At 35.1% G+C, this 24,187-nt stretch overlaps 1 protein-coding gene and 1 non-coding gene across 3 annotated transcripts; both read right to left on the reverse strand.

Annotated features, from left to right (window-relative positions):
- Positions 1-8,183: 8,183 nt before the first annotated feature.
- LOC104228263 (uncharacterized) lies at positions 8,184-14,474 on the reverse strand. Of its 2 annotated transcripts, XM_009780703.2 has the most exons (8): positions 14,296-14,472; positions 12,746-12,936; positions 12,510-12,590; positions 12,272-12,392; positions 11,774-12,076; positions 10,082-10,150; positions 9,427-9,578; positions 8,184-8,429 (listed from the first exon to the last, which is right to left on the reverse strand). In XM_009780703.2, exons 2-7 carry the CDS (start codon positions 12,934-12,936, stop codon positions 9,483-9,485), a joined length of 861 nt encoding a protein of 286 aa, XP_009779005.1. In that variant the 5' UTR covers positions 14,296-14,472; the 3' UTR covers positions 8,184-8,429; positions 9,427-9,482. The 2 variants fall into 2 exon arrangements, with proteins under 2 accessions (XP_009779005.1, XP_070021540.1); XM_070165439.1 differs by lacking the exon at positions 12,746-12,936 and having other exon boundaries at positions 14,296-14,474.
- Positions 14,475-18,413: 3,939 nt separating this feature from the next.
- TRNAV-CAC (transfer RNA valine (anticodon CAC)) lies at positions 18,414-18,487 on the reverse strand. The gene has a single exon. It is a non-coding gene; the product is annotated as a tRNA-Val (tRNA).
- Positions 18,488-24,187: the final 5,700 nt, after the last annotated feature.

Here is a 24,187-nt window from a genome sequence, read left to right on the forward strand (position 1 = left end):
TTTCTGTCTTTTTATAGTGGAGAAGTCATTATTTGATAAATGAAAAATGCGCCAAAAGTTAAACGTTAATTCTTTTTAACTCCATCTCCATGTGAAAACAAAAATAATGACATAATTTAATAATATCTGACGATTATGGTGGGATGGATAGGATCCTTATATCCTTAATTAGAAATTTCGTATTCAAAGTTTTGAAAATGAAAAAAGATTTGGTGGGATGGATCGATAGAGAACACTTCCACCTTGATAATATTTGACGATTGTGGTGGGACGAATAAGATCGTCTAGAAATGAAAAAAAATCTAGTAGAGAACGTTTTCTCCTTTAATAGACCTTATGCGGTATAATTCATATAAGTCAGGGCTCCAATACGGATACAGAACGTGGATGATAACCAAAAAAAAGACGTAATTTGATAGTATGATATTAAGCATCCATTTCTTTGTATTTCTGAAATATGAGATAAATGATTAGAAATGACGTAAATATAATACTTTTATTTGTTTAAAATAGAGTAACGAATTACAATCAGTGGCGAAGTTTCTCAAGGGTATTCAAATTTGAAAGAAGTGAAAAAAAAATTCCGACAAAGGGTGTTCAATATGCGTTATATACCTCTAAAACGTAATATTTTAGCTATATACACATGCAATTTTTTGACGAAAGGTGGTCAGTTGAGGTCATTTGACTATCCTTATGACCATGTGGCTTCGTCACTAATTACAACATATGATAGTCATCCATCTAGTTTTGGAAAATAATTTCTTAAGCTTTTGGAAACAAAATGTTGATAGTATTTAGAGATTTATATAAAACATACTTTTATGGAAAATTACTGGGTTTGTTGTTGTATATAAAATATACTCTAAACCAACTATTTTAAAGTTAAAAATCTTTTAATATTATTTGAAAATATTGTAGTAAAATAACTCCCAAAATAAAAAAGTACCATTCATTGTAGGAAGGTGAGAGCACTAATTGCAACTTTCTTATATAATTAAAATTTTAATTATAAAGTTATTATATAGCAAGGATTTATACAGGCAGTTTCAATTAATTTGTAATGAAGGTGTATTTCTACAGAAATAATTATCAAATACTGCAAGCTATCTGATACTTGAAATAAGAATCTTGTCATATAAAATGAATCAAAGAAAAAAAAATGTTACTTCATTAGTGTAATTTCTGAAACAAATTATACAAATTATTTAATTAATGATATTATTATCAACATTCTTTAGTAGGGAGAGTAATTAAAAAGACTGTTCTGGAAATTAAAGAGCACCAGAGGGGAAGGAGTTGGCAGATATATTCTTGTCTGGTTTTATTTCTTTTTCTTATCTTTTAAAAAGTATCTCATTATTTATTTAATTAAACATATATCAATTTCATTAGCTGGTCTAGCCCAAATTATTCACCTAATCTTCAAATAATTCTGAGAATGTGGGCAGCTAAGCAAATATATTTGAAATTAAATAGTTATGAGATAATGATTGCATAGCGTTACTTTTCTTTTTTTTCTTTTTTACAACAACAACAACCCAGTATAATCCCACTTAGTAGGGTCTGGGGAGGGTAGTGTGTACGCAGACTTTACCCCTACCCTAAGATAGAGAGGCTGTTTCCATATAGACCCGGTATCCTTCCCTCCAAGAACTTCCCACCTTGCTCTTGGGGAGACTCGAACTCACAACCTCTTGGTTGGAAGTGGAGGTTGCTTACCATCAGAGCATCCCCAATTATAAAATAAAAAAAATTAAAAAAACCTCCCTCATAGTCTAAATATAGTCATTTGCAACTGTGTATACTTAAGCTACTTTTTCTCTTTGGCTCAAAAGATTGTACTATTATTTGGATAAAATGTTATGTTTAGCATAAATATAGGGGGGAAATTCAAAAATAGTCAGATATACAAGTGGTCATTCAGAAATAGCCACAGTTTTAAAAGTAATCGAAATTTAGCCACATTTCATGTAAAGATAAATCTGGACAAGAGGGGTTGCTCTGATGGTAAGCAACCCCCACTTCCAACCGAGAGGTTGTGAGTTCGAGTCTCCCCAAGAGCAAGGTGGGAAGTTCTTGGAGGGAAGGATGTCGAGGGTCTATTTGGAAACAGTCTCTCTACCCTAGGGTAGGGGTAAGGTCTGCGTACACACTACCCTCTCCAGACCCCACTAAGTGGGATTATACTGGGTTGCTGTTGTTGTTGTTGTTGTATAAATTTGGACGAAAATACTGTTCAAAATCCGAAAAATACTCCAGCATAATATACTGGAGATCCAGCATAAGAATACTGGAACTCCAGTATATTATAATGGAGTTCCAGCATAAGTATACTTGAACTCCAGCATATTATAATGGAGTTCCAGCATAAGTATACTGGAACTCCAGCATAATATACTGGAGTTCCAGTATAATATACTGGTCTAGTATAATATGCTGGAAGTTCATACACAGGTGCTCCAAACTCCAGTATATTATGTTGGAACTTTCCGTGTGTTGGAATTCCAGCATAATATGCTGGAAGTTTATACATATGTGCATCGACCTTCAGTATATTATGCTGGACCGGTCCCTATTGCAGCAAAATAATAATTATTTTTTAATGACTTTGCAAACGTTGGCTATTTTTGAATGACCAGTCCGTAAACTGGTTAGCCCGTACTATTTTAGAATACTAAAATGATAAAATAAGAAACACATATTTCTTGGTGGAGACAAAAGAAAATTATTAGTCCAACCATCTTGTCCTGAAATTCACTGGCCCCACTAATCCAGATTCGCGTATATAGATCCACTAAAAAGGTAATTAAAGCATTGCCTATTGAGAAGTTTCTCCGGTTCGAACTCAATGATGGAGCAAAATTACTTTCATGTAAAGTGAGACTAATTCGTATAATTAAGTGTAAGAATGAAGTTTGAGGTGAATATTTTATATTTTAAAACTTTAAAGAAGTAATTATTTGTAGGGGAGGAGGTAGTATGACAACTATGAATTTGACCGAATTCGTATATTTTGCTTAAACTTTGTATTTGTATTTAAAAATTATTAAACATATAAAAATATTTAACTATATAGTCAGTAACTAAAACGAGTTAGGGTTCGATGGCATTCAGAACTCATAACCGTAAAATTCTGGCTTTCCCTCATATTATTTGTTTGTATAATTTTATTTTGAATGTCAAAAGTATCACAACTTACACAAAAAGAAGTTTTTATATAAATGCTGCTTAGCTCAGCAACGTAATAAAGCTCAAATGTCAAACACTAAAACCAGTTTTTATTCTTCATGTGGGAGAATTCACAGCCACAATTCTGAAAGAAGAATGATGTGGAGTTGGTACACGTCTTTTCATAGTTGTTAGCTAGCTAATAACTTGTTACTGACAGGAATATTACTACACTATATTAGGGATTAAGTAATTAAAAATTAGTTACAAATAGACTTTTACATTTAACTATGTGCTATAACAACAACCCGGTAAAATCTCACAAGTAGGGTCTGGGGAGGGTAGAGTATACGCAAATCTTACCCCTACTCCGAAGGGTAGAGAGGCTACAAGAAGAAGAAAATAAACAATAGACAATAGATCAGTGACAACAATAGAAGTTAGAAAAATAATATAAGCATCGTAAAAAATAGAAAACAGTTATAAAAGCAATAACAATAACCAATAATAATGCCATAGAAAATAGTGTGGAAACTATATAAACCACTAACAGCCCAAGGCGAAACATTATCAGCCTAGCCCCGCCCCCGGTACAATGTAAAAAAATACTCGACTCCCTCCTAACCTACAGCCCTAATGCTCGACATCTACATCTTCCTATTCAAAGTTATGTCCTCGGAGATCTGAAGTCACGTCATGTCATGTTTGATCACCTCCCCACAATACTTCTTCGGTTGCCCTCTGCCTCTCCTCATACCTGCCAATGTTAACCGCTCACACCTCCTAACCGGGGCATCTATGTTTCTCCTCTGCACGTGCGTGAACCATCTAAGCCTCGCTTTCCGCATTTTATCGTCCATGGGAGTCACGACTGCCTTCTCACGGATATCTTCATTCCTAATCTTATCCAGCCTAGTGTGCTCGCACATCTATCTCAACATCCTTATTGCCGCCACTTCATCTTCTGAGTATGAGAATTCTTGACTGCCCCAATACTCAGCCCCATACAGCATGGCCGGTCTAACCACCGCTCTATAGAACTTGCCTTTAAATTTTTGTGGCACTTTCTTGTCACATAAGACTCCAGATGTTAACCTCCATTTCATCAATCTCACTCCTATACGATGCGCGACATCCTCGTCTATCTCCCCATCCCCCCTAGATAACTGGCCTAGGGTACTTGAAACTTCCTCTCTTGGGGATGAATTGTGAGTCAAGCCTCACGTCTATGTCCGCTTCCCTTGATGCATCACTGTACTTACACTCCAGATATACTGTCTTAGTCCTACTCAACTTGAAACCTTTAAACTCAAGAGTCTGTCTCCAAACCTCCAGCATTTCATTAACGTCGTCGCGCGTATCATCAATCATAACTATATCATCAGCGAACAACATACACCATAGCACCTCACCTTGAATATAGTGTGTTAGTGCATCCATCACAGGGGCAAATAAGAACGGGTTAAGCGCAGACCCTTGGTGCAACCCCATAACTATCGGAAAGTGCTCTGAGTCACCTCCCACAATCCTAACTTGAGTTTGAACTCCCTCATACATGTCCTTTATCACTTTAATATAGGCTACCGGCACAACTTTCACCTCCAGGCATCTCCAAAGAACTTCCATAGGAACCTTGTAATACGATTTCTCTAGGTCAACAAACACCATGTGCAAATCCTTCTTCCTATCCTTGTACTGTTCCATCAACCTCCTGATAAGGTGAATAGTTTCTGTAGTAAAACGAGCATGAATCCGAATTGGTTGTCAAATATAGACATTGCCCTTTTCACCCTCCCTACTACCACCCTCTCCCAAACTTTCATGGTATTAGTAACTTAATGCCCCTATAGTTGTTACAATTCTAAATATCACATTTGTTCTTGTACAATGGTATCATCGTACTCCACCTCCATTCATCTGGCATGTTTTTCGTCCTAAAGATAACATTAAATAGCGCAGGCAACCATTTCAAGCCTGCTTTACCCACACACCTCCACAATTCCATCAAAATTTTGTTTGTTCGGTCGCTCGACACCTAATCATCTTGCGCATAGCTCCCACGACATCCTCAGTCTTAATACTCCTACAATACCTAAAGTTTTGGTGAATCCCGAAGTGCCTCAATTCCCCTAGCACTATGTCTCTGTTCCCTTCTTCGTTCATAAGTCTATGAAAGTAATTGCCATCTCCGCTTACTAGCACATTTAACTATGTGCTAGTAACATAAATAATGATTGGTATTCTTTGAAACTAATTATATTACACTTACTCTGTGCAAATTCTTTGAACCGAGTAAAATTTACTAAGAAGGACTAAGTTAATAGAATTATTTGCTCCTTCTCAAAAACTCATTTAGTATTGTACACAAGACCAAAAGAATTTCGAAGAAAAAATCTTTTCTTCTTAATACTGCCAAAATAATATAGAATTCGAAGAGAACTGCAAATAGGGTGAAATTAAAAAATAGCCAGATTTACAACTGGTCGTTCAAAAATAGTCCAGTTTCAAAATTAATCGAAATTTAGCTAATTTTTATGTAAAAATAAATTTGAGCGAACACACTGTTCAAAACCCGAAAAATACGCCAGTATATTATGCTGGAGTTCTAGTATAAGTATACTTGAACTCCAGCATATTATACTGAAGTTCCAGGATAAATATGTTGGAACTCCAGCATAATATGATAGAGTTCCAGCATAAGTACACTAGAACTCCAGCATAATATACTGGAGTTCCAGCAAGTATACCGGTCCAGCATAATATACTAGAGTTTGGAGTACCGGTGCTCCAGTCTCTAGTATATTATACTGGAGTCAGCAAGGGGTCCAGCATAATATACTGGAGTTCATACACAGGTACACCAAACTCCAATATATTATGCTAGACCGGTCTCTGTTGCAGCAAAATAGTGGCTATTTTTTATTAATTTGATAAATCCGAAAACTGGCTATACCGTGCTATTTTTACATGCAAATAAGAGTAAAATGAAAAAGAAACTACCCAATTATGGTCTAGACAACTCATGCTCATGAGATGACCAATTGGCTTTGAACAAACTACTCACATGCAAATCTAAGCCCTGTGATTTTCTTTCTTTTATTAATTTTCTTGTCATGTTCTTTCAAGTTTCTTTTTGGACAGCCCCAACAAATTATAAACTAAAAAATTGAAATGGAGGAAGAAAACACATTCAACGTTAAAAAAATGATGTCCTTGACATTAAAGGCGGAATCAAAATTTTAACTTTATGAGTTATGAATTTTAGAACAACAATTTCAAGTATTAAGTTGATTTCCAAATTTGATATTTGTACATATTTAATAAAAAATTTAACACAAATATATAATTTGAATAAAAATTATTGAATTCGATTAAACTTCTAGCTCTACTCCTGTTTAGCTTACAATGTCATCTCTCTGTTAACGCCCACCACTAATAAGTACATGTTATATTTAAATAAACTTTGGATTACATGTAATTCAATATTGTGTGATGTACCAACAAGAGCTGCAGTGGAATGGTAAGTACTCCTTCATCCTTAATTAGAAGTCTCGTGTTCGAGCCCCTAGGTATGGAGTCGCCTTTGTTAGGGAACACTTTACTGCCTAATGTGGGACTTTTCGGTACGAATAGGGATTTAGTCGGGGAGTGCTTTACCGCCCAATGTGAGACTTTCCGGTACAAATCGGGATTTAGTCGGGCCCCAATACGAATACCGACACTGAATGAGAAACCCAGGAAAAAAAAACATTGTGTGATGTACTCTTTTTTTAAAGATGAAAAAAAGAGGGCGAAAACAATAGAAAACAAAAATTAACTATTCAATCTATAATGCCTAATATAAATAAGCCGTCCAAACCTTATCAAGACCATTAATTATCGACTAATTACGTAACACATCATTAATAAATTTCATGGGTCAGCAGAGCCGCCCTAATCAAACCGACCAATCAATTACGTTCCACAGAAAAACAGAAAAAACAAATTTAAAATTTAAAAAAAAAAAGTATAAACCACATTATCGAATTTTATAAGATGGAAATTATTATAAGTTGAAAATATGAGATTAGGACCACCTTATTGGTTTTATTATTTACTGGCCAACTCTTAATGGGTTTTTGATAATGAATATAATAGTAATAATAATGATGATGCTAATTATAATGGATGATGATAATAGTCCACGTCTTAATCACTAGTATTTAGTAGAACAAGTATGTGGCCACAATTTTTCCTAAGTAATAAGAAAATCCATGCCAACAAAATTTTGCTTTGTGCTACATTCCTTTTCTTTTTTATTTCTCACACTCGGTGTTTTGATTTACGACGCTGTTATTATTTTTCTGGTTTCTTTTGTTATTATGAATCTATCCGTTTTTTCTTTTCTAATGTTATTGTCTCTTCTGTTGAGCCGAGGGTCTCCCGAAACCTCTCTACCCTTCCGGGGTAGGGGTAAAGTCTACGTACACTCTACCCTCCTCAGACCCCACTAGTAAAATTTTACTAGGTTGTGGTGGTGGTGGTGGCGGCGGCGTTTTGTATCTACTTTGGAATCCAACTAATCCAGATTCGGGTCATATACAACAGATTAAAGAAAAAATACTGTAATAGAATTTTTTTTCATTCTCAAAGCTCGAATTCGAGACTTTTAATTAAAGTTGGAGAGATCCTATTAATCCCCCAAATTCTTGGTGTTCTTTGTGCGACATTCTCATCATGACTTTGGATCAAGACGTAATTTGCCATTTTTGCATTTGAAGGGGGTGCTTATAGTTCAAATTAATGTAATAACCTTTTAATTTGCCATTTTTGCATTTGAAGACAGATTAATGTTTAATTCCACACATTATTATGAAATACTTTATTTTCAATGGATTGGTCTAGTATGAAATGTCATGGAAGAGAATATCATAGTATTTAAGTTTTGTGCACTGTCAATAGATAAATATTTTATATTATCATTAAGTTACTTGCACTAATAAGTAAGAAGTATACTGAGGTCAACACAAACGGAACTCCAGAAACTAATTTCATGTTACAAAACTGTTACTGCAAGGGCAAAATTCATACAAGTTCCACACAATGCTGATCAACTAAAGACACAGATGAAGACATCTCAAAATGGAATCACATTAGCAATAGACCATTGTGTTCTCCTGATAATTGCTACCTCTCAGGCAGACACTTCCCTTGATAAATAAATAGAGTTCTTGTGGGTGATGTACTATGTTCATAGTATCCATTAATCAAAACTCCTCCTGCCAAAAGTGACACAATTCTTAGAGATTCTGTGTGATATTAATTAAGCAAATAACATATGCACATTTTCGCACCAAGCGTGTGTCATAGAGGTCAATGAAGTGTAAGGAGAACCATAATATCCCAGGTTCAAATCACAACGGAGACAAAATCAAGGGATGATTTCTTCCCATTTGCCTAAGCGTTGGTAGGTAGAGTTACCCGCTACCTGTATTTGGTGGGAGATAGCAGGTAACAGTGGAATAGTAGAGGTGGGGGCAAGCTTGCCTGAACACTAACGTCAATGAAAGAAAGAATATTGATGCCTATTTTCTGATTAAAAGAAAATTCGATTCACATATTACAAATCTACAATTATTCACATGTGATTCAAGCAAGGTGAGCAAGGATCCACTAACTGGAAAGTGCAGGGACAAACAGCAAAAGGCCTCAAAACAAGAGAGCATGGCAATATAATAACGATTGTTGAAACCAGATTAGTCAATCCCGTAAGCAGTAGCCCCAAATAAAATTTAAAAGACACTATTAATGCTGCTCTAAGTTGAAAAGAATGGACTTTCCCTCCCAAGAATCAGTCTCCTCTTCCCAAGAATATCGTCAAGTATCCTCCTTGAGCGAAAGGGTCAAAAACCATGCACACATTAGGTTTCTCCTTCTAATAACTTTCCTATTCAGAAGATGCAATATTAATGCAAAACAAACTAGTAAGGATCCTAGCATAGGTCAACAAAAGTAATTAGTTGACGACGCAACATTCAAAAGAACCGAAACTGTTGATCCATTCTAAACTAACCACAATCAATTCTTGGAAGTTCTAAGAAAAGAAGCAGTAGACCCATAAAACTAGCCATAAACTATACAGCAGTTGAGCAACTTCTACACTGTATTGGCATTTTGTGGCAGCTATGCCTTCAGTTAAATGGTGCTCTCGAAAAATGTTCACATTATGATGCAGCATCAGCATTTGGACTCTTAACTTTATAGATTATCACTTACCTGATATTGCAAAGCAAGTCAGGAGCAAAAGATTTCCTGGTGGATGCCTAGTACCACTAAACGTTTCCTTCAACAGCATCTTTGCTCTTGTTCGACCTCTTCCTTTTCTTCCTGCTTCTCACTGTCCCATCCCTGTTCTGGCTTTCCTGCACCTGCACTTGAACTTCCACATTCACCAAGAGGGGAAAAAAATTGGGGGAGGGGGTGCGGATAATAGTAGTACAGTTTATAACACTTCAGTTGGCGAATATGGACTTTATGGACTTTTTGGGGAGGGAGGCTATATGGACGTTTTGCTTCTTATGTATACTGCTCTTAACTAAACCTTTATTAAGTTCGAGAGGTTATAAGCAACATCTGAAAATAGAACATCAGGACTCGTGGCGGGGTGAGACAACCTCTAAACACCTCGAGGCAAACTTAGGGCCCTAAGGTCTAGTTGAACTGGCATTTCGAGAGGAGGGGTGTTTACTCTATATACGCATTGCATCTTGGACTATTTGCCTATACACCCCCAAGAATTTCTGCACACTTTACATCTTGAATTGTCCGCCAATCCACCCTGTATGCCCCCATATATTTTATTTTAAAAAATTTCTTTTACATAATCCACTATAGGTCATAATAAAATACTGTTCTAAAATCTGAATCTCACCTTTCCTGAGGTAGTAACATTTGTATCAACAGATTTCTTTTTCTTCTTGACCGAGAGTGGATTTGGACCCTGTAAAAGGCAAGGCATAAACCATAGTTAGTCAGGGACACATTTAATTGAACATGATTTACCACAATAACGTCCATAATACCATCTTCTGTACGTAAATATGGTCGACTCAGTCAACTTAGAGGAATGACAGGCCAAAAATTCAAATTACTACATGATATATGCAACAAATATCATGAACTCCATAAGCCAAAATCTTTTCCCACTCAAAAATAAGAGACGGCTACACGCACAGCTATAGTTAAATACACACATACATGATCTATATTCTATACAATACCACACTTACAAGAAAAAACATAATATCTCATATCAAGTATCTGCGTAGCCCTCTCGCATAGAGAAAGAAAAACCTTGGTTCAGATCTTAAATATCATAATCTCAGCACAAGTTAAAATAGGAGGATATTAATTTAGAGGAAAATCATTCTTTATGAATCAAGCATCATTGAGAAAGAGGTGCAACCTCCGAGTGTAGTAACTTTTCAATCCCATATGCATCTCTTCAAATTTTAGCTCATATGGTTTTCACCTTCATGATTAAGGTGACCCTGGAGTCTTTTAACTGGCCAGACTTCTTTTCTCCAGAGTTTTTCCAGCACTGATTTTTTGTTTGGTCACCTTACTGGGCATCGTACGGTTCCTAGCTCTTAACAATCATTCCAGAAACAATACCCAAGTTTCAGAAAACTGCTTTCATAAGTGATTTCCAAAAAAGCTTCTGGTGACTTCCATTTCTTAAAATCATTTATTGTTTCTCAAAAGTTCGAGGCTCAAAACTAGCAAAAGCTGCAACTCCAAATCAACCAAATCTAGGCAGAGACTTAAAATCTCCAGGCGACCAATGCTCCAATCTATTATTTCATAGATTCTCTTGATCCTCAGAGAATGTATAGGTTTTCCTAGTTTATCGAGACCCTTCCCTAAAATCCTAAGAACCATCATCATTTGGGGTCCTCTAACCGTTTTTGACCCTACTATAAAATATAATATTGTGCTAATTCCATAAAACAGATATGTAATGGTAAAAGAGACCACAATAAACAACACTATGGATCAGCACTTTTCCCCAAATGAAAATGCAATAAACACCATGTGAAAAACTTATATTGATAGTATAAAAAAGTTATTTTTCAAGGTTGCGTGCTTTAGATAGTCGGAGGCTTGTTTGATATCAAACTTTATTTTTTGCATTGTAAAATCACCAAGCAACTAAAAGTGTTATTGTGCATCTTTGAGGTGAAGTGTGGTCCATGCCAAGAACAATGAAGAGGACCTGACAAAGGAAATAATCAATTTGGAATTCTATCCCTGCATGTATATACAGCGAGGGGTATAGAGGGAAGGAACCTCAGTTTTTTCAAGGAAGAACTGATGGTGTCCTTAGGACTGAAATACAAGTGTATTATTTTGTTGGCTTTCTCTGTTGCTTCTTTCTACATATACCAGCCCCATATACCAGCACTATCTTCGTGTTATTCTGCTTTAATAAAACGTTAAGTATAATGTTTCACATGAAAGTGGAGAATATGGTCTTAAACAACAATATTTCAACAGAATGAGAAAGCAACATGTTAGATTTTAAGCTGTGCAAGGGAAAATAAAACATTATCCGAACCCTGACCTTAGCTTTCTTTCTCTTGAAGCGAGCTTTATCCTTGACATCATTTCCACTATGCTTAACACTTGTCTTGATGGTCTGGACCTGTGAAACATTGTCTACCTCTTCCTCTGGTGCATCGGAAGAATCCCCTTGTTCGTCGCCAGACAATCTCCTCTTTTTCCCAAGTCTAAGCATATTGTACTCCATGTCAGTCATATGAAGACGTTCTTCTTCAGCAGATTTGGCAAACTGACGTTGATATGACGATGGTTGTTCGAGAAATAATGCATTCCTAAGAGCATAAATTACAGGCACACCAGGTATCTACCCCGGGTCAGGAAAAGGGGAAACAAAGGTCAGAAAAAACAGGAGAAAAGCCAGTTGGTATATACATAATAAAATGTTCTCCTAGGATCTTATGGGATTTTTCAGTTCACATTTTGTAATAACATGAAATGTCTGTATCACAATATAGGACATCATCAATACCATCTCCGACGAATAATTAAGTTCAAATACCTTTTGAAGACTTCTCCGTAATTCAGCATCTTGAGTAGCAACAAAAAAGTGTTCAGAATTGTTCTCCCCAATAACTTCAGTTATGCAAGCTACAGCACTTTGCCGCTTCTCATGGTCACATCTGCAATACAGTCAGATTCAGACTAAGTGGCATAACTCAAACGAATGTCCTGAGAACTGAAGCAACATATCCTGCTTTTGAGCGGAGCAAGCAAGAAGAAGAGAAGAAATGGCTAACCGCGCCATAATAAGATTATTAGCTGCATTCAGTGATTCACGATAGGAACTACCAAGGCTCTTCATCTCAGCAAGAACACATCTGCAAGCAAAGGCAATATGAACTATGAATTGACCAATTGACCAAACGGTTTTAAAGCAAAACATATTTAGCTAGTGCTCCGAATTAATGCAAAGAAAGCTAAGTCATGTGAAGATCAAGTGGAGAAGAGACAAATGGAGCTGGTGAAAATAAACCTGGTAGTAAAAAGTTTAACTGAGGCGCCTAGAATATTGGCCAATGCAGTATCAGCAGGTGTTATGCGATTCGCAACAAGATGATGCACAAATGTTCCATCACAAAGGACTTTAAATGGCTCTCTAAACCCAAAACAAGCTGTGTAAAACCTCACAGCTCTCCTATGCCGCTTCTGCTTTTTCACTCTCATCTGTCAGCATTCATTAATTTGGGGGGAAAAGAGGAAAAAAGAGTTAAACTTCAACAGCAAAAGATGAGTACGACGGATGAACTGAATTGCAAATTTTATTTGTTAGAATAAAAAAAATTATTAATATAAACAACAGGATGTTTTTTCTTTCTTATATCATGTTATTTCTCTTTTGATAGCTGAGAAATCCCGAAGGCCAGTGGCACACGCCGCACGGTTCAAAATTTGGTGGATAATGCACCGATTCCTCTATCATTCTCCGCTTAAATACCAGGTTTTTGTCTGCGTCAAGGTTCGAACCTATGACGTGCGCCTAACCAACACATCACAAGTTGCACTCTAATCACTAGATCAAAGCCTCGGGGCATAAGATTGATGTCTTTTTGACATATACTTATAATAAATCACGTAAATGCATCCATAAATCGGCACAACATACAGACGGTAACTTCTAAGATGCAACTAGGAAACACAAAGAATGCTAAGAATTTTCAATTGGAAGAACCAACTACAATCCTAGTAATAAAATACCAAATAATTCTAAACTTTTTTCACACTGGAAAAGAAAAAATAAGTAAGATAAAAATGGACAGACAGAAGGAAATGACCCAATAGTTCATGGACACACAAAGGACTTAATCTCAAGGCTCAAACTTTAAATTCATTACTTGCAATACATCAACAAGTCATAGCACCCAAAGCCTAGTGGTCTATGAAGTGAGAGAAAAACCTTGAGGTCTCACATTCAAATCCCACCAGAGGCAAGAAAACAAACTTAGTTCTTCTCTTTCCATCTGCCTAAGCCTTGGTGGCACTGTTACCCAATACTTGTGCTGGTGGGACGGCAGTTACCTGGTACTTGTGCTGATTGGAGGTTGCAGGTACCAGAGCGTAATAGTCGCGTATGTGCAAGTTGAGACCAAAACCACCATCATAGAAAATATATATATATTGTATACCTATATATATAAATAATTGATTTTTTTACAATATCGGTGAATTTTAACTTGTAATAGCAAGTTAGTTACCACTTATACCGAATTACCAATAATGCTTATCAAGAAATTGACCAGAAATTTACCTAATAAGTGACATGATTGTGTAAATATTTTTTTACACCGTCAATGCACACAACTTAAACTCGTCTATATTCATTAGTACTGAAGTTTACACAAGTAATAGGATTCACCAAAAGGTTAAAACAAATAAAGGCCTTAAGCTCAAGGAGCAGTATCTAAACCAAAAATACAAAATTTTCTACATGAATGTAACAGAGCTGCAACGCAATTTGAGCAAGTAACTTCGTATAAAATTCAAAGAGGAGGAGAAAATATGATGCAGCAAAAGAGGTAGGTTTACCTGGACTGGAGAATCTTAGACCGACGATAACCGCCGCCGAAGCTAGTGAAGCAACTATGAAGCAGCGCAACTCGTCGGAAGTTGGCGGCGGCGGCGGCGATTTGAAAGAAACCTTAGTGTTCGGACTGAATTTTTTTCCTTGTGAAATTTTTAAAAGTTTATTTTCCAGAAGAAAAAACAAAGAATTACTTTGTACATTGGGCTGCTTATGTAATTGTAGTAAGATTTACAGAAGGTAGCCACTTTTAGGGGGAGAAATTCATAAATAGCCAGATTTACAACTGGTCGTTCAAAAATAGCCCAGTTTCAAAAGTAATCGAAATTTAGCTACTTTTCAGGTAAAGATAAATCTGAGCGAAAATACTGTTCAGAACCCGAAAAATACGCCAGTATATTATACTAGAGTTCCAGCATAAGTATGCTTGAACTCCGGCATATTATACTAGAGTTCCAGGATAAGTATGCTGGAACTCCAGCGTAATATGATGGAATTGCAGCATAAGTATACTAGAACTACAGCATAATATACTGGAGTTCCAGCAAGTATAATTATCTAGTATAATATACTGGAGTTTGGAGCACCGGTGCTCGAGTCTCCAATATATTATACTGGTGTCAGCAAAGTATATCAGTCCAGCATAATATGCTGGAGTTCATACACAGGTGCACCGAACTCCAGTATATTATGCTGGACCGATCTCTGTTGCAGTAAAATAGTGGCTATTTTTCATTGACTTCTTAAACGCTGGCTATTTTTGAATAACCAATCTGAAAACTTGTTGTACCATGCTATTTTTACACTTTTAGGGCTGCTAATAGAAATATAGCCAGTGTTTATAATTTAAAAAATAGCCCCAACTTAAAAAGGGAGAAGCTGAGAAGGATAGAAATAAGACGTTTCTGTATCGCCAATTGATATTTCGACCCAAGTAACAGAAGTTTAGGAGGAAAGCCCCAAGCCACAATTTTAAAATTCGCTCGTAAGAATTTTTCACGGATTGCCAAAATTTTAAGTAAAAATAGCACGGGCTAGCCAGTTTTTGGATTGGTCATTCTAAAATAGTCAGTGTTTGCAAAGTCATTGAAAAATGGTCATTATTTTGCTGCAACACGAAAAGCTCCAACATAATATATTGGAGATCGGTGCACCTGTGTATGAACTTCCAGCATATTATGCTGGAACTCCAACACGCAAAAAGTTTGAAACTGTGGTTATTTTTGAATGACCACTTGTAAATCTGGCTATTTTTGAATTTCACCCAAATTTTAAAGCACGTATCAGTTATGATGATCATCAGGATTTTGCTAGGAAATTTTCAATATTGTAGCTGGAAAATTTGGAGATCGGCATAATTTTTGGAGCTTCAAAATTTTGACGCTAAAAATTTTGGTGATCGTCAAATTTCTGGTGCTTTAAATTCTAGCAGGTGCTTTAAAATTCTAGCGAGCGTGTTTTAAAATTCTTATGTGGGGCTATTTTCCCAAATTTTTTCTTAATGGGGTCAAAATATGAAAATTGGTTTAAAATTCAGGGGCGGCTCGAGAAGATTGGTGGCCGAAAGCCAATTTTTAATGTGGGGTCTTTCAGCAAAAATCAATTCAAAAGTTGTTAATAATTTCTTTTATAAATAATTTAATCTCTCCTAAGATATTATTGATCGTAGATAATAGAACCAGATTCAAGAAGTTGATAACTTAATATCGAAATAATTTTTGATGTTCTAATATACTTGTTGAAATGCTTGAAACCTGAGAAGAAAGAAGGAAAGAAAGAATGGCAATATAGTTTTATTAAACAGTCCTCTTAACTCTTGTTTTTTATAGAAAAAATAAATTTTTTCTTTCTACATAGAACAATATAACTATCGAAAACTTAAGTTTTTTTTTAGAAATCAATTGATGAGAAAGATAAAAAATAAGACTTGAAATATTGAAGATACCAAAAAACAGATTCTAAAAATTTATTACACGTTTTTAGTGAGAAATATAAAAGGAGAATAATAATATCGGCACCTCACTAATGATATCAATCCTAAAATTCAAATAATAAAAAGTTTTATATTCGCGACAACGGTTTAGGGAGAGTGATTCTCTTTCTCTAATTTTTGCTCAAAGTTTTACACCACTACTAAACTAAAAGTTATCTTTACCTTTTTAAAAATATTTTACTTTTTTATTTTAAAATACCTAATATATTTAGACCCTATCTCTAAAGATTGTTGTGAGATGTATATGATCCAATTTACCTTAATTAGATATATTGAGTTTGAGCCCTGTTAAAATGTGTTCTCTTTTCTACTAGGCTTTACGCAGTACGAATCTCAATTAGTCGGGGTCTCAATACAAATACAAGTAGGAAACAAAATGAAAAATTTGGGGGGCCCAAAAATTGGGAGAAATTAAAAAATAGCTAGATTTACAACTGGTCATTCAAAAATAGCCAGTTTCAAAAGTAATCGAAATTTAACCACTTTTTATGTAAAGATAAATATGAGCGAAAATACTATTCAAAACCCGAAAAATACGCCAGTATATTATATTGGAGTTCCAGCATAAGTACACTAGAACTCCAGCATAATATAATGGAGTTCCAGCAAGTATAATTTTCCAGTATAATATACTGGAGTTTGGAGCATCGGTGCTCCAGTCTCCAGTATATTATACTGGAGTCAGCAAAGTATATCGATCCAGCATAATATGCTAGAGTTCATACACAGATGCATCGAAATCTAGTATATTATGCTGGACCGGTCTCAGTTACAGCAAAATAGTAACAATTTTTCATTGACTTCGTAAACGTTGGCTGTTTTTAAATAACCAGTCCAAAAATTGGCTATACCGTGCTATTTTTACCCAAAAATTGAGGGCCTAAAGCTTTTTGCTTTAGTGGCTTGACCCTTGGGCCACCCTGTTAAAATTGTCCATCCACCTTGATTTTTAGACATAAAAATGCTACAAAGTAGTTGAAAAATAATCACACAAGCTATATTAATTTGCCAAAATTGAAAAATTGTGAGTTTGAAGCTAAGGTAAAGATGGAGTTGAAGATCTTTGTTTCAAAACCAAAAGGAAGAACATCAAGATAAAAGCAAATAACATATTGATATGGAGTACATGATCTCTTATGGCCCATATACAACAACAACAACAACCCAGTGTAATCCCACAAGTGGGGTCTGGGAGGGTAATATGTACGCAGACCTTACCTCTACCCCGAGGGGCAGAGAGGTTGTTTCCAGGAGACCCTCGGCTCAAAGAGGCAACAAGAGACACTATATTAGTACTATCAATAGACTCATAATAAAACAACATAAAGTACCATAAAATTCATAACATAACATAAATACCATAAAAAACAAAGTAACAGCAATATTTACAGATCACCTAATATAATTTGAATAAAAAAAATAAATCTATAAAAATCGTCTAAATTTTAATTTATTTACAGATCTTATGTAGTAGTATTATTTTTTATAGATCTCCAGTAATATTTGTATATAGGAAGTGTATAACATATACAATTGAGTATATTGCCTAGGTACTGAAGTATTTGAAACAACTGCTGCATACATATCTCTTCGTGCTCTTACCATTATGTCCTCATTTCTGTGAAGCAAATCCTAATGCAGTTAGAGAACACATTGAAGGCTGAAGCTATACACATTATCAAACAAGTAAGATTAATAGCAGTTTTTTCGACCAATTAAGTCCACAAAACGACCGAGAACCAGACCTTTTGCATCCAAGGATATGGCCTAGAGGTCAATAAAGTTGAGTGAAAGGTCATGGTCCAAAATGCAATAAAGATAAGTGTTAGGTGATTTCTATCCCAGGTTCCGTCTTTCTTAGCTTTGACGGATAGATTTATTCGGTAATTACGCTAGTGAAAGGTAATAGATGTTTGATGTTTTAGTTGAGGCGCACATAAGTTTCCACACGTGACCTGCAAAATTTGATACCATTCAATCTAGAGATAATCTTGATATAAAAAGAGAAGAAGAAAATCTCATATCTACCAAGAAATGTCTCTTTTTTCTGTTCAAAAGAAGAAGGGATGCTTTAAATGCCTAAAAAAAAGAGTAAAAAAAAGAGTAAAAAAGAGGTAAAGAAAAGAGTAATGTCTGAGCCCGGGTTCGAACCGGGGACCTCTAGTGTGTGAGACTAGCGTGATAACCAACTACACCACCCAGACAAATTGATTGATATGATAAACTAATTCCAGATTTTAGCTTATATAATAGTCTAATTAGTAACTATTTTTTTTTTATGTTGAATGATATTGTTATCTCAGTTGAAACCCCCACTTCTCTGAACCCACAAGATAAACAAAAAGACTATTTTGTTGCCCCTGCTCACTCTAATTAGAGTTAATTTCATCAATGTCAAATAGACGGCCACTGTTCCTTTCTGAATGTGTGTATATCACAATACATCACATAACGCGTTTCACATTACTTTTTCTTAAAATAACGATAGTGTCTTGGTCAACTTGCGCATAACGAGTTTCATAATACTTTTTTTAATAATAATAGTGTCTTGATCAATTTGCGCGTGTTTCATCTATTCCATATAGTATTTGCTACCACCTTCCACTAGTCAAATACCGAATAATTCTACTTATCAATACTTAGGCACATACTTCATATATATAAAAACATGCGTATATATTATATTGTTGCACCTTTGTATGCCTAACATGTATGCATTTTGGTATGTAATAATAACATCAATTATAAGAAAAGTGTAACGACCTGACTGGTCGTTTTGAGTATCTGCACTTCGCTCGATAGTTTACGGATATGAGTAGCTCCGTCTAATGCATTTTGACTTATGTGAATCGTCTGTTTTGGTTTTCAGGTTATTCGGGACTGATTTGGAAGAATGATTCTCAACTAGGGAGCTTTAAATTTGAAAGAGTTGACCGAGTTTGACTTTTTAGTATTTGACCTCGTATTGGAATTTTGATGGTTTCGTTAGCTCCGATGGGTGATTTTGAACTCAGGAGCACGTCCGGATTGTGATTTGGAGGTCCGTAGTTGAATTTGGCTCGAAATAGCGAAAGTTGGATTTTTTTGAAAAGTTTGACCGAGAGTGGACTTTTTGATATCGAGGTCGGATTTCAATTTCGGAAGTTGGAGTAGGCCCGTACTGTCAAATGTGACTTGTTTTCCAAATATGAGGGCAATTGGACGTGATTCGATAGGTTTCGATATCAGTTGCGGAAGTTTTAAGTTTTAAATTCATTGATTTTTGGATTGAGGTGTGATTCGTCGTTTCAATGTTGTTATGTGTGTTTTGGGGCCTCGAGTAAGTCCGTGTTATGTTATGGGACCTGTTGGTATGTTTGGACGTGGTCCCGAGGGGCTCGGGTGAGTTTTAGATAGGTTTGGGTTGGGTTGCACTCGTTTTTTTATGTTTCGACATTGTGTCTTCAAGCATAAAATGGTACTACATTAAACAAATGAGCTACAATTTCTGTTTTTATTAAAGCATTAGATCCATATCGTAATTATGGAGTCATATCGAAAAGAATCATCGAATTTGGACATCGTATGATGAGTTTATGATCATTTTACTAAAAATTTGGTTGCCAAATTTTTCGGATTAATTATGAAATTGTCACTTCGTATTTAAAAATCTGCTCTATTTTCAAATATTGAAACCAACATATCTCCTTCAATATAAGGTCAAATGGAGTGATTCAAGTACCTAACTTGACTAGAATTTCACAAGAAATCCATTGGAGACATCAAAAGTGACGAGATCATTTGGCACAAAAAATGAGGCAGAAAAATGTTAAAATGAGGGTTTTGTTCATTTAACATATTTTGAGTTGGGCAGCTCGGAATTGGCCAATTTTTTAGGCGATTTTCACCATATGAATTGAGATAAGTATTCTCTACTCAGTTTTGGTTATACTCCATGAATCTATCTTTGATTTTAGCTTTTGGTAGATGAATTTTAAAGAGGAAATTGGGGGTTTTGGTCTAAAGTTTCATAATATGAATTTTTGAGTTTTGAACATTGATTTGGAGTTGGAATTGAGTGAAACTAGTATAGTTGGACTCGTAATTGAATGGGTTGTCGAATTTTATGAGTTTTATCGGGTTCTGAGGCGTGGGTCTGAGTGTGATTTTTTGCCACATTTGGGATTTGATTTAGGATTCGATATTTATCATTTGGAATTATTTTCCTTGGGCTTTATTTGATGTATTTGAGTTGTTTTTGGCTAGTTTTGAGTCATTCGGATGTCACTACGCGCGTGATGGCATTTTTGGAGCATCGATAGGCTTGCTCGGTATTGTAATTGGCTTGTTCGAGGTACGTGTCTTGCCTAACTTTATTGAGGGAATTTTTCCTCCTATTTGACATTGTTTGCTACATGTGGGGGTAATACATATATGAGGTAACGAGCGTATATGTATGTGTCAGGGTTAATCATGATCGGGGGTAGATTATATTACATTTGCGTTTGTAGAACTTCGTGACCTTCCTGCTTCATACCTTACTTGACTCTTAAATGCTAAGAACATAATATTAGATGATAGAAATCAAGACATAGCTTATTATAACTTGATAAAACTTGACGGAAATTCTGAGAATACATTGATGTGTCTAATTTGGTTATCTCTATGCAAAATCATTATATTATTACTACGGCCGATATTCTTGAAATACTAGACTTTATACTTGTGTAATGGATCATTTGTGAGATTTGTGGAAGTATTTGAATAATACGGTTCTTAAAGGTTGTTAAATCATTGTTGACTTGGAAAGTTGTGACTTGAAATTTGCGTGATATATCTGTTAAAACACTCCCCTCGATGTTATTTATACTTCATGCCTTGTCATTTTATTGATATTCATATGCTTGGTAAGGAAGAGTGTAAAGCACGAAGGGTGATGCCATGTCATTTTGTATATATTATCATGTGAGAAAGAGTGTAAAACACGACGGGTGATGTCGTGCCATATCATTTGAGAGTAAAAGCACGAAAGGTGATGTCGTACCATATCATTTGAGGGTAAAAGCACGAAAGATGATGTCGTGCCGTTTTATTTATATTGTTATGCTTGTATGTTATAGTGAGGTCATGGAACGATGGGTGTTTCTATGCAGACGAGGATGAGGGACATACATTATGTTTGATATTAGTCTTCCATGTATACGTTCATGTCTTTACCTTGAACTGTTATTGTTATAATTATAGATCTGATATGACCTATTGCTATTGTCCTGTCATTGATCTCTATCTCAATTATTATTGTATTGCTCATGCCCTCAACTCGCTTAACTTACAAATACCATGTTTATTTTCTACTTTTATAATTATGCTCATATCGTATCTATTATGTTGCACTTTAATATAAGCATTCCACTATGCTAGCCATTCATGCTCTTATTTGTCAACTTGTAAAAATTATGTGTTTCCTTCTTATTTGTTATATTTGTATTTAGGCCTCCAATATGCTAGTTAATTGAAGTTGATATTCCTTGTTTTTCAATTGTTGTTATTATTCACGTGCTTTCCGCTTAGTCTTTTATTGTGCCCACATGTGTATCCTTGTCTGTTGTTGTTACTTGTGTATTTTCTACTTTGTAACTTCTGTTATCGATATTTCTGTCATCTGGTTGGTTCTATTACTCGTACATTTGGGAAGATGAGTTGAACGCACGGGGGGTATTGTCGTGCTAATTGATTTGTCACAAAAATCATTTTATATATGGCGAGGCAGAGATAGAAGCACGAAGAGTGTTACCGTGCCGTTTGACTTAATATTTTGGATATACTTCTCATACTAGGAAAGATTGTAAATCTTCTACTATGATTCCTTTTAGTAATTGTTGACTGTCTCGCTGAGTTATATATGGTACTTTTATCTGCTATGCTTTGAACTGCTTTTACTGTTAATCTAATGTACATGTTATAACAATAAGCATCTTTTAACTAAAAGCCTTGTTACTACTTCGACGAAGTTAGACAAAATACTTACCAGTACATGAGGTCGGTTGTACTAATACTACACTTCTGTAAGATGTGTACAGATTTCTGGAACGGAGCTGTTGGTGATATCGAGTGTTGATTCGAAAGATGTTCGCGCATTCCGGGTATAGCTGCCTCTTGTCCTTGGCAGTTTAGATCTTACTATTCTGTTTATGTATCATTCAAACAGAACATATATTATTCGTACCAGCTTTGTAAATTCCAAGTTTTAGAAGTTCATGAGTCGTACTATCAGGTATTGGATAAATTGTAAATGTTAAGTTATTTATTCTTTATTTTCTTATAATCTCTATTGAGTTATATTGTCTGTTAGTTGGCTTACCTAGCGGGTTGAGTTAGGTGTCATCATGACCAGAAATTTTTGGATCGTGACAAAAAGCCACAATGATCACATGTATAAGTTTTTGATAGAATCTCGAGGAAAAAAAATTCTTATAGATACCCTATTTTGATGTGGATTATAATATTATAAGAAGGCTTAACATAACATAAACACGATAGCTGCTTCTTAACATTCTAAGAAGGATACAATCGATTATTGCTTAGCATGCTGATAAAAATACTTTGAAAAAAAGACTAATATAAAGATAAAATTTCTCTTAAAAAAATTCAACAAAAATTTAATACTACACTAAAACCAAAACCCGTCACAATAATTTGCTAAGGATACGAGTTATTTCCTCTCCTCCTTTGAATCTTTGTTGTTTTCAAAGAACTTTTGACTCTTTCCCATCTCTCTATTGTCTCTCTCTTTAGTCACCTTTTATATCCAAACTTTCAAAAGCAAATTAACAAAGGGTCCCCCAAAATAAATTCACCAAGGTACAAATATAGTTAGAAAGATCCCAACAAATGCAAAAAATGTTGGGTAATTTTATATATTTATCTAAGTTTTGATGGATAGACTTATCTAATATTTATATTAGTAAAAAGTAACACATATTCGATTAAAAATTGAGGTGTAACAAGTTGATCGGTCATCATCGTAAATAAAAAGGATATTTATATAAATAGCCGGTCATATTAACTGTTTATTTTTTCTAGCAATATATATATATATATAGAGAGAGAGAGAGAGAGAGAGAGAGAGAGAGAGAGTATATTGATTGTACGCAATTATTGGCATAATACACAAGTTATGGATATATCATACATCCACCGACTATTTTAGTTTAACCGATTAGGTGAACGGTTATTTGAGTTAATTCTTCCTGAGATTGTTACACAAATAGCCAGTCAGATTCAATTTTTACCTTTTCCAGCTATATACATAAATTATATACAATTATACACATATAATACACAAATTATACTTATATCATACCTCTCGCGACTATTTTTAGTTTAACCGATTAGGTGGACGACTATTTGAGTTAATTCTTCCTGAGATTATTACACAAATAACCGGTCAGATTCCATATTTACTTTTCTAGCCGGTATACATAAATTATACATCACTTTTAATTGGGGGATTTGCATCTATACCCGCTTTTTGGGTGACGTTTTAACTTGTGCCCACTTTGCAAAAAAAAAATTGCAAGCGTACCCACTTTTTCGCGTAAGTGCTGAAGTAGCAAAGACAATCACGCAAAACTTCAGCATTCTAGTAGACGGGCCTGGAGTTATTTAGTTCATTTGTAAAAACTTAAGCACTAGAATAGCTGAAGTTTTTTTGTCCTGGATTCATTAGTTTTGTCATAAAGCTTTTTCAAAAACTTCAGCAGAAGATGCTGAAGTTATTTAGTTCATTTGTAAAAACTCAAGCACTAAATAAGCTGAAGTTTTTTTTTTTGTCATGGACAAACTTTTTCAAAAATTTCAGCAGAAGATGCTGAAGTTATTTAGTTCATTTGTAAAAACTTCAGCACTATATAAGTTGAAGTAGC

This window comes from Nicotiana sylvestris, chromosome 12 (assembly GCF_000393655.2).
Source record: "Nicotiana sylvestris chromosome 12, ASM39365v2, whole genome shotgun sequence".
NCBI lineage: Eukaryota > Viridiplantae > Streptophyta > Magnoliopsida > Solanales > Solanaceae > Nicotiana > Nicotiana sylvestris.

Excerpts from the sequence above, each read along its gene's own strand:
- LOC104228263 (XM_009780703.2), bottom strand. The coding sequence starts at position 12,936 with ATGAGAGTGAAAAAGCAGAAGCGGCATAGGAGAGCTGTGAGGTTTTAC. Across the intron at positions 12,591-12,745 it reads GTTAAACTTTTTACTACCAG|ATGTGTTCTTGCTGAGATGA; the intron begins GTTTATTTTCAC and ends CTTTGCTTGCAG. Across the intron at positions 12,393-12,509 it reads AATAATCTTATTATGGCGCG|ATGTGACCATGAGAAGCGGC; the intron begins GTTAGCCATTTC and ends ACTGTATTGCAG.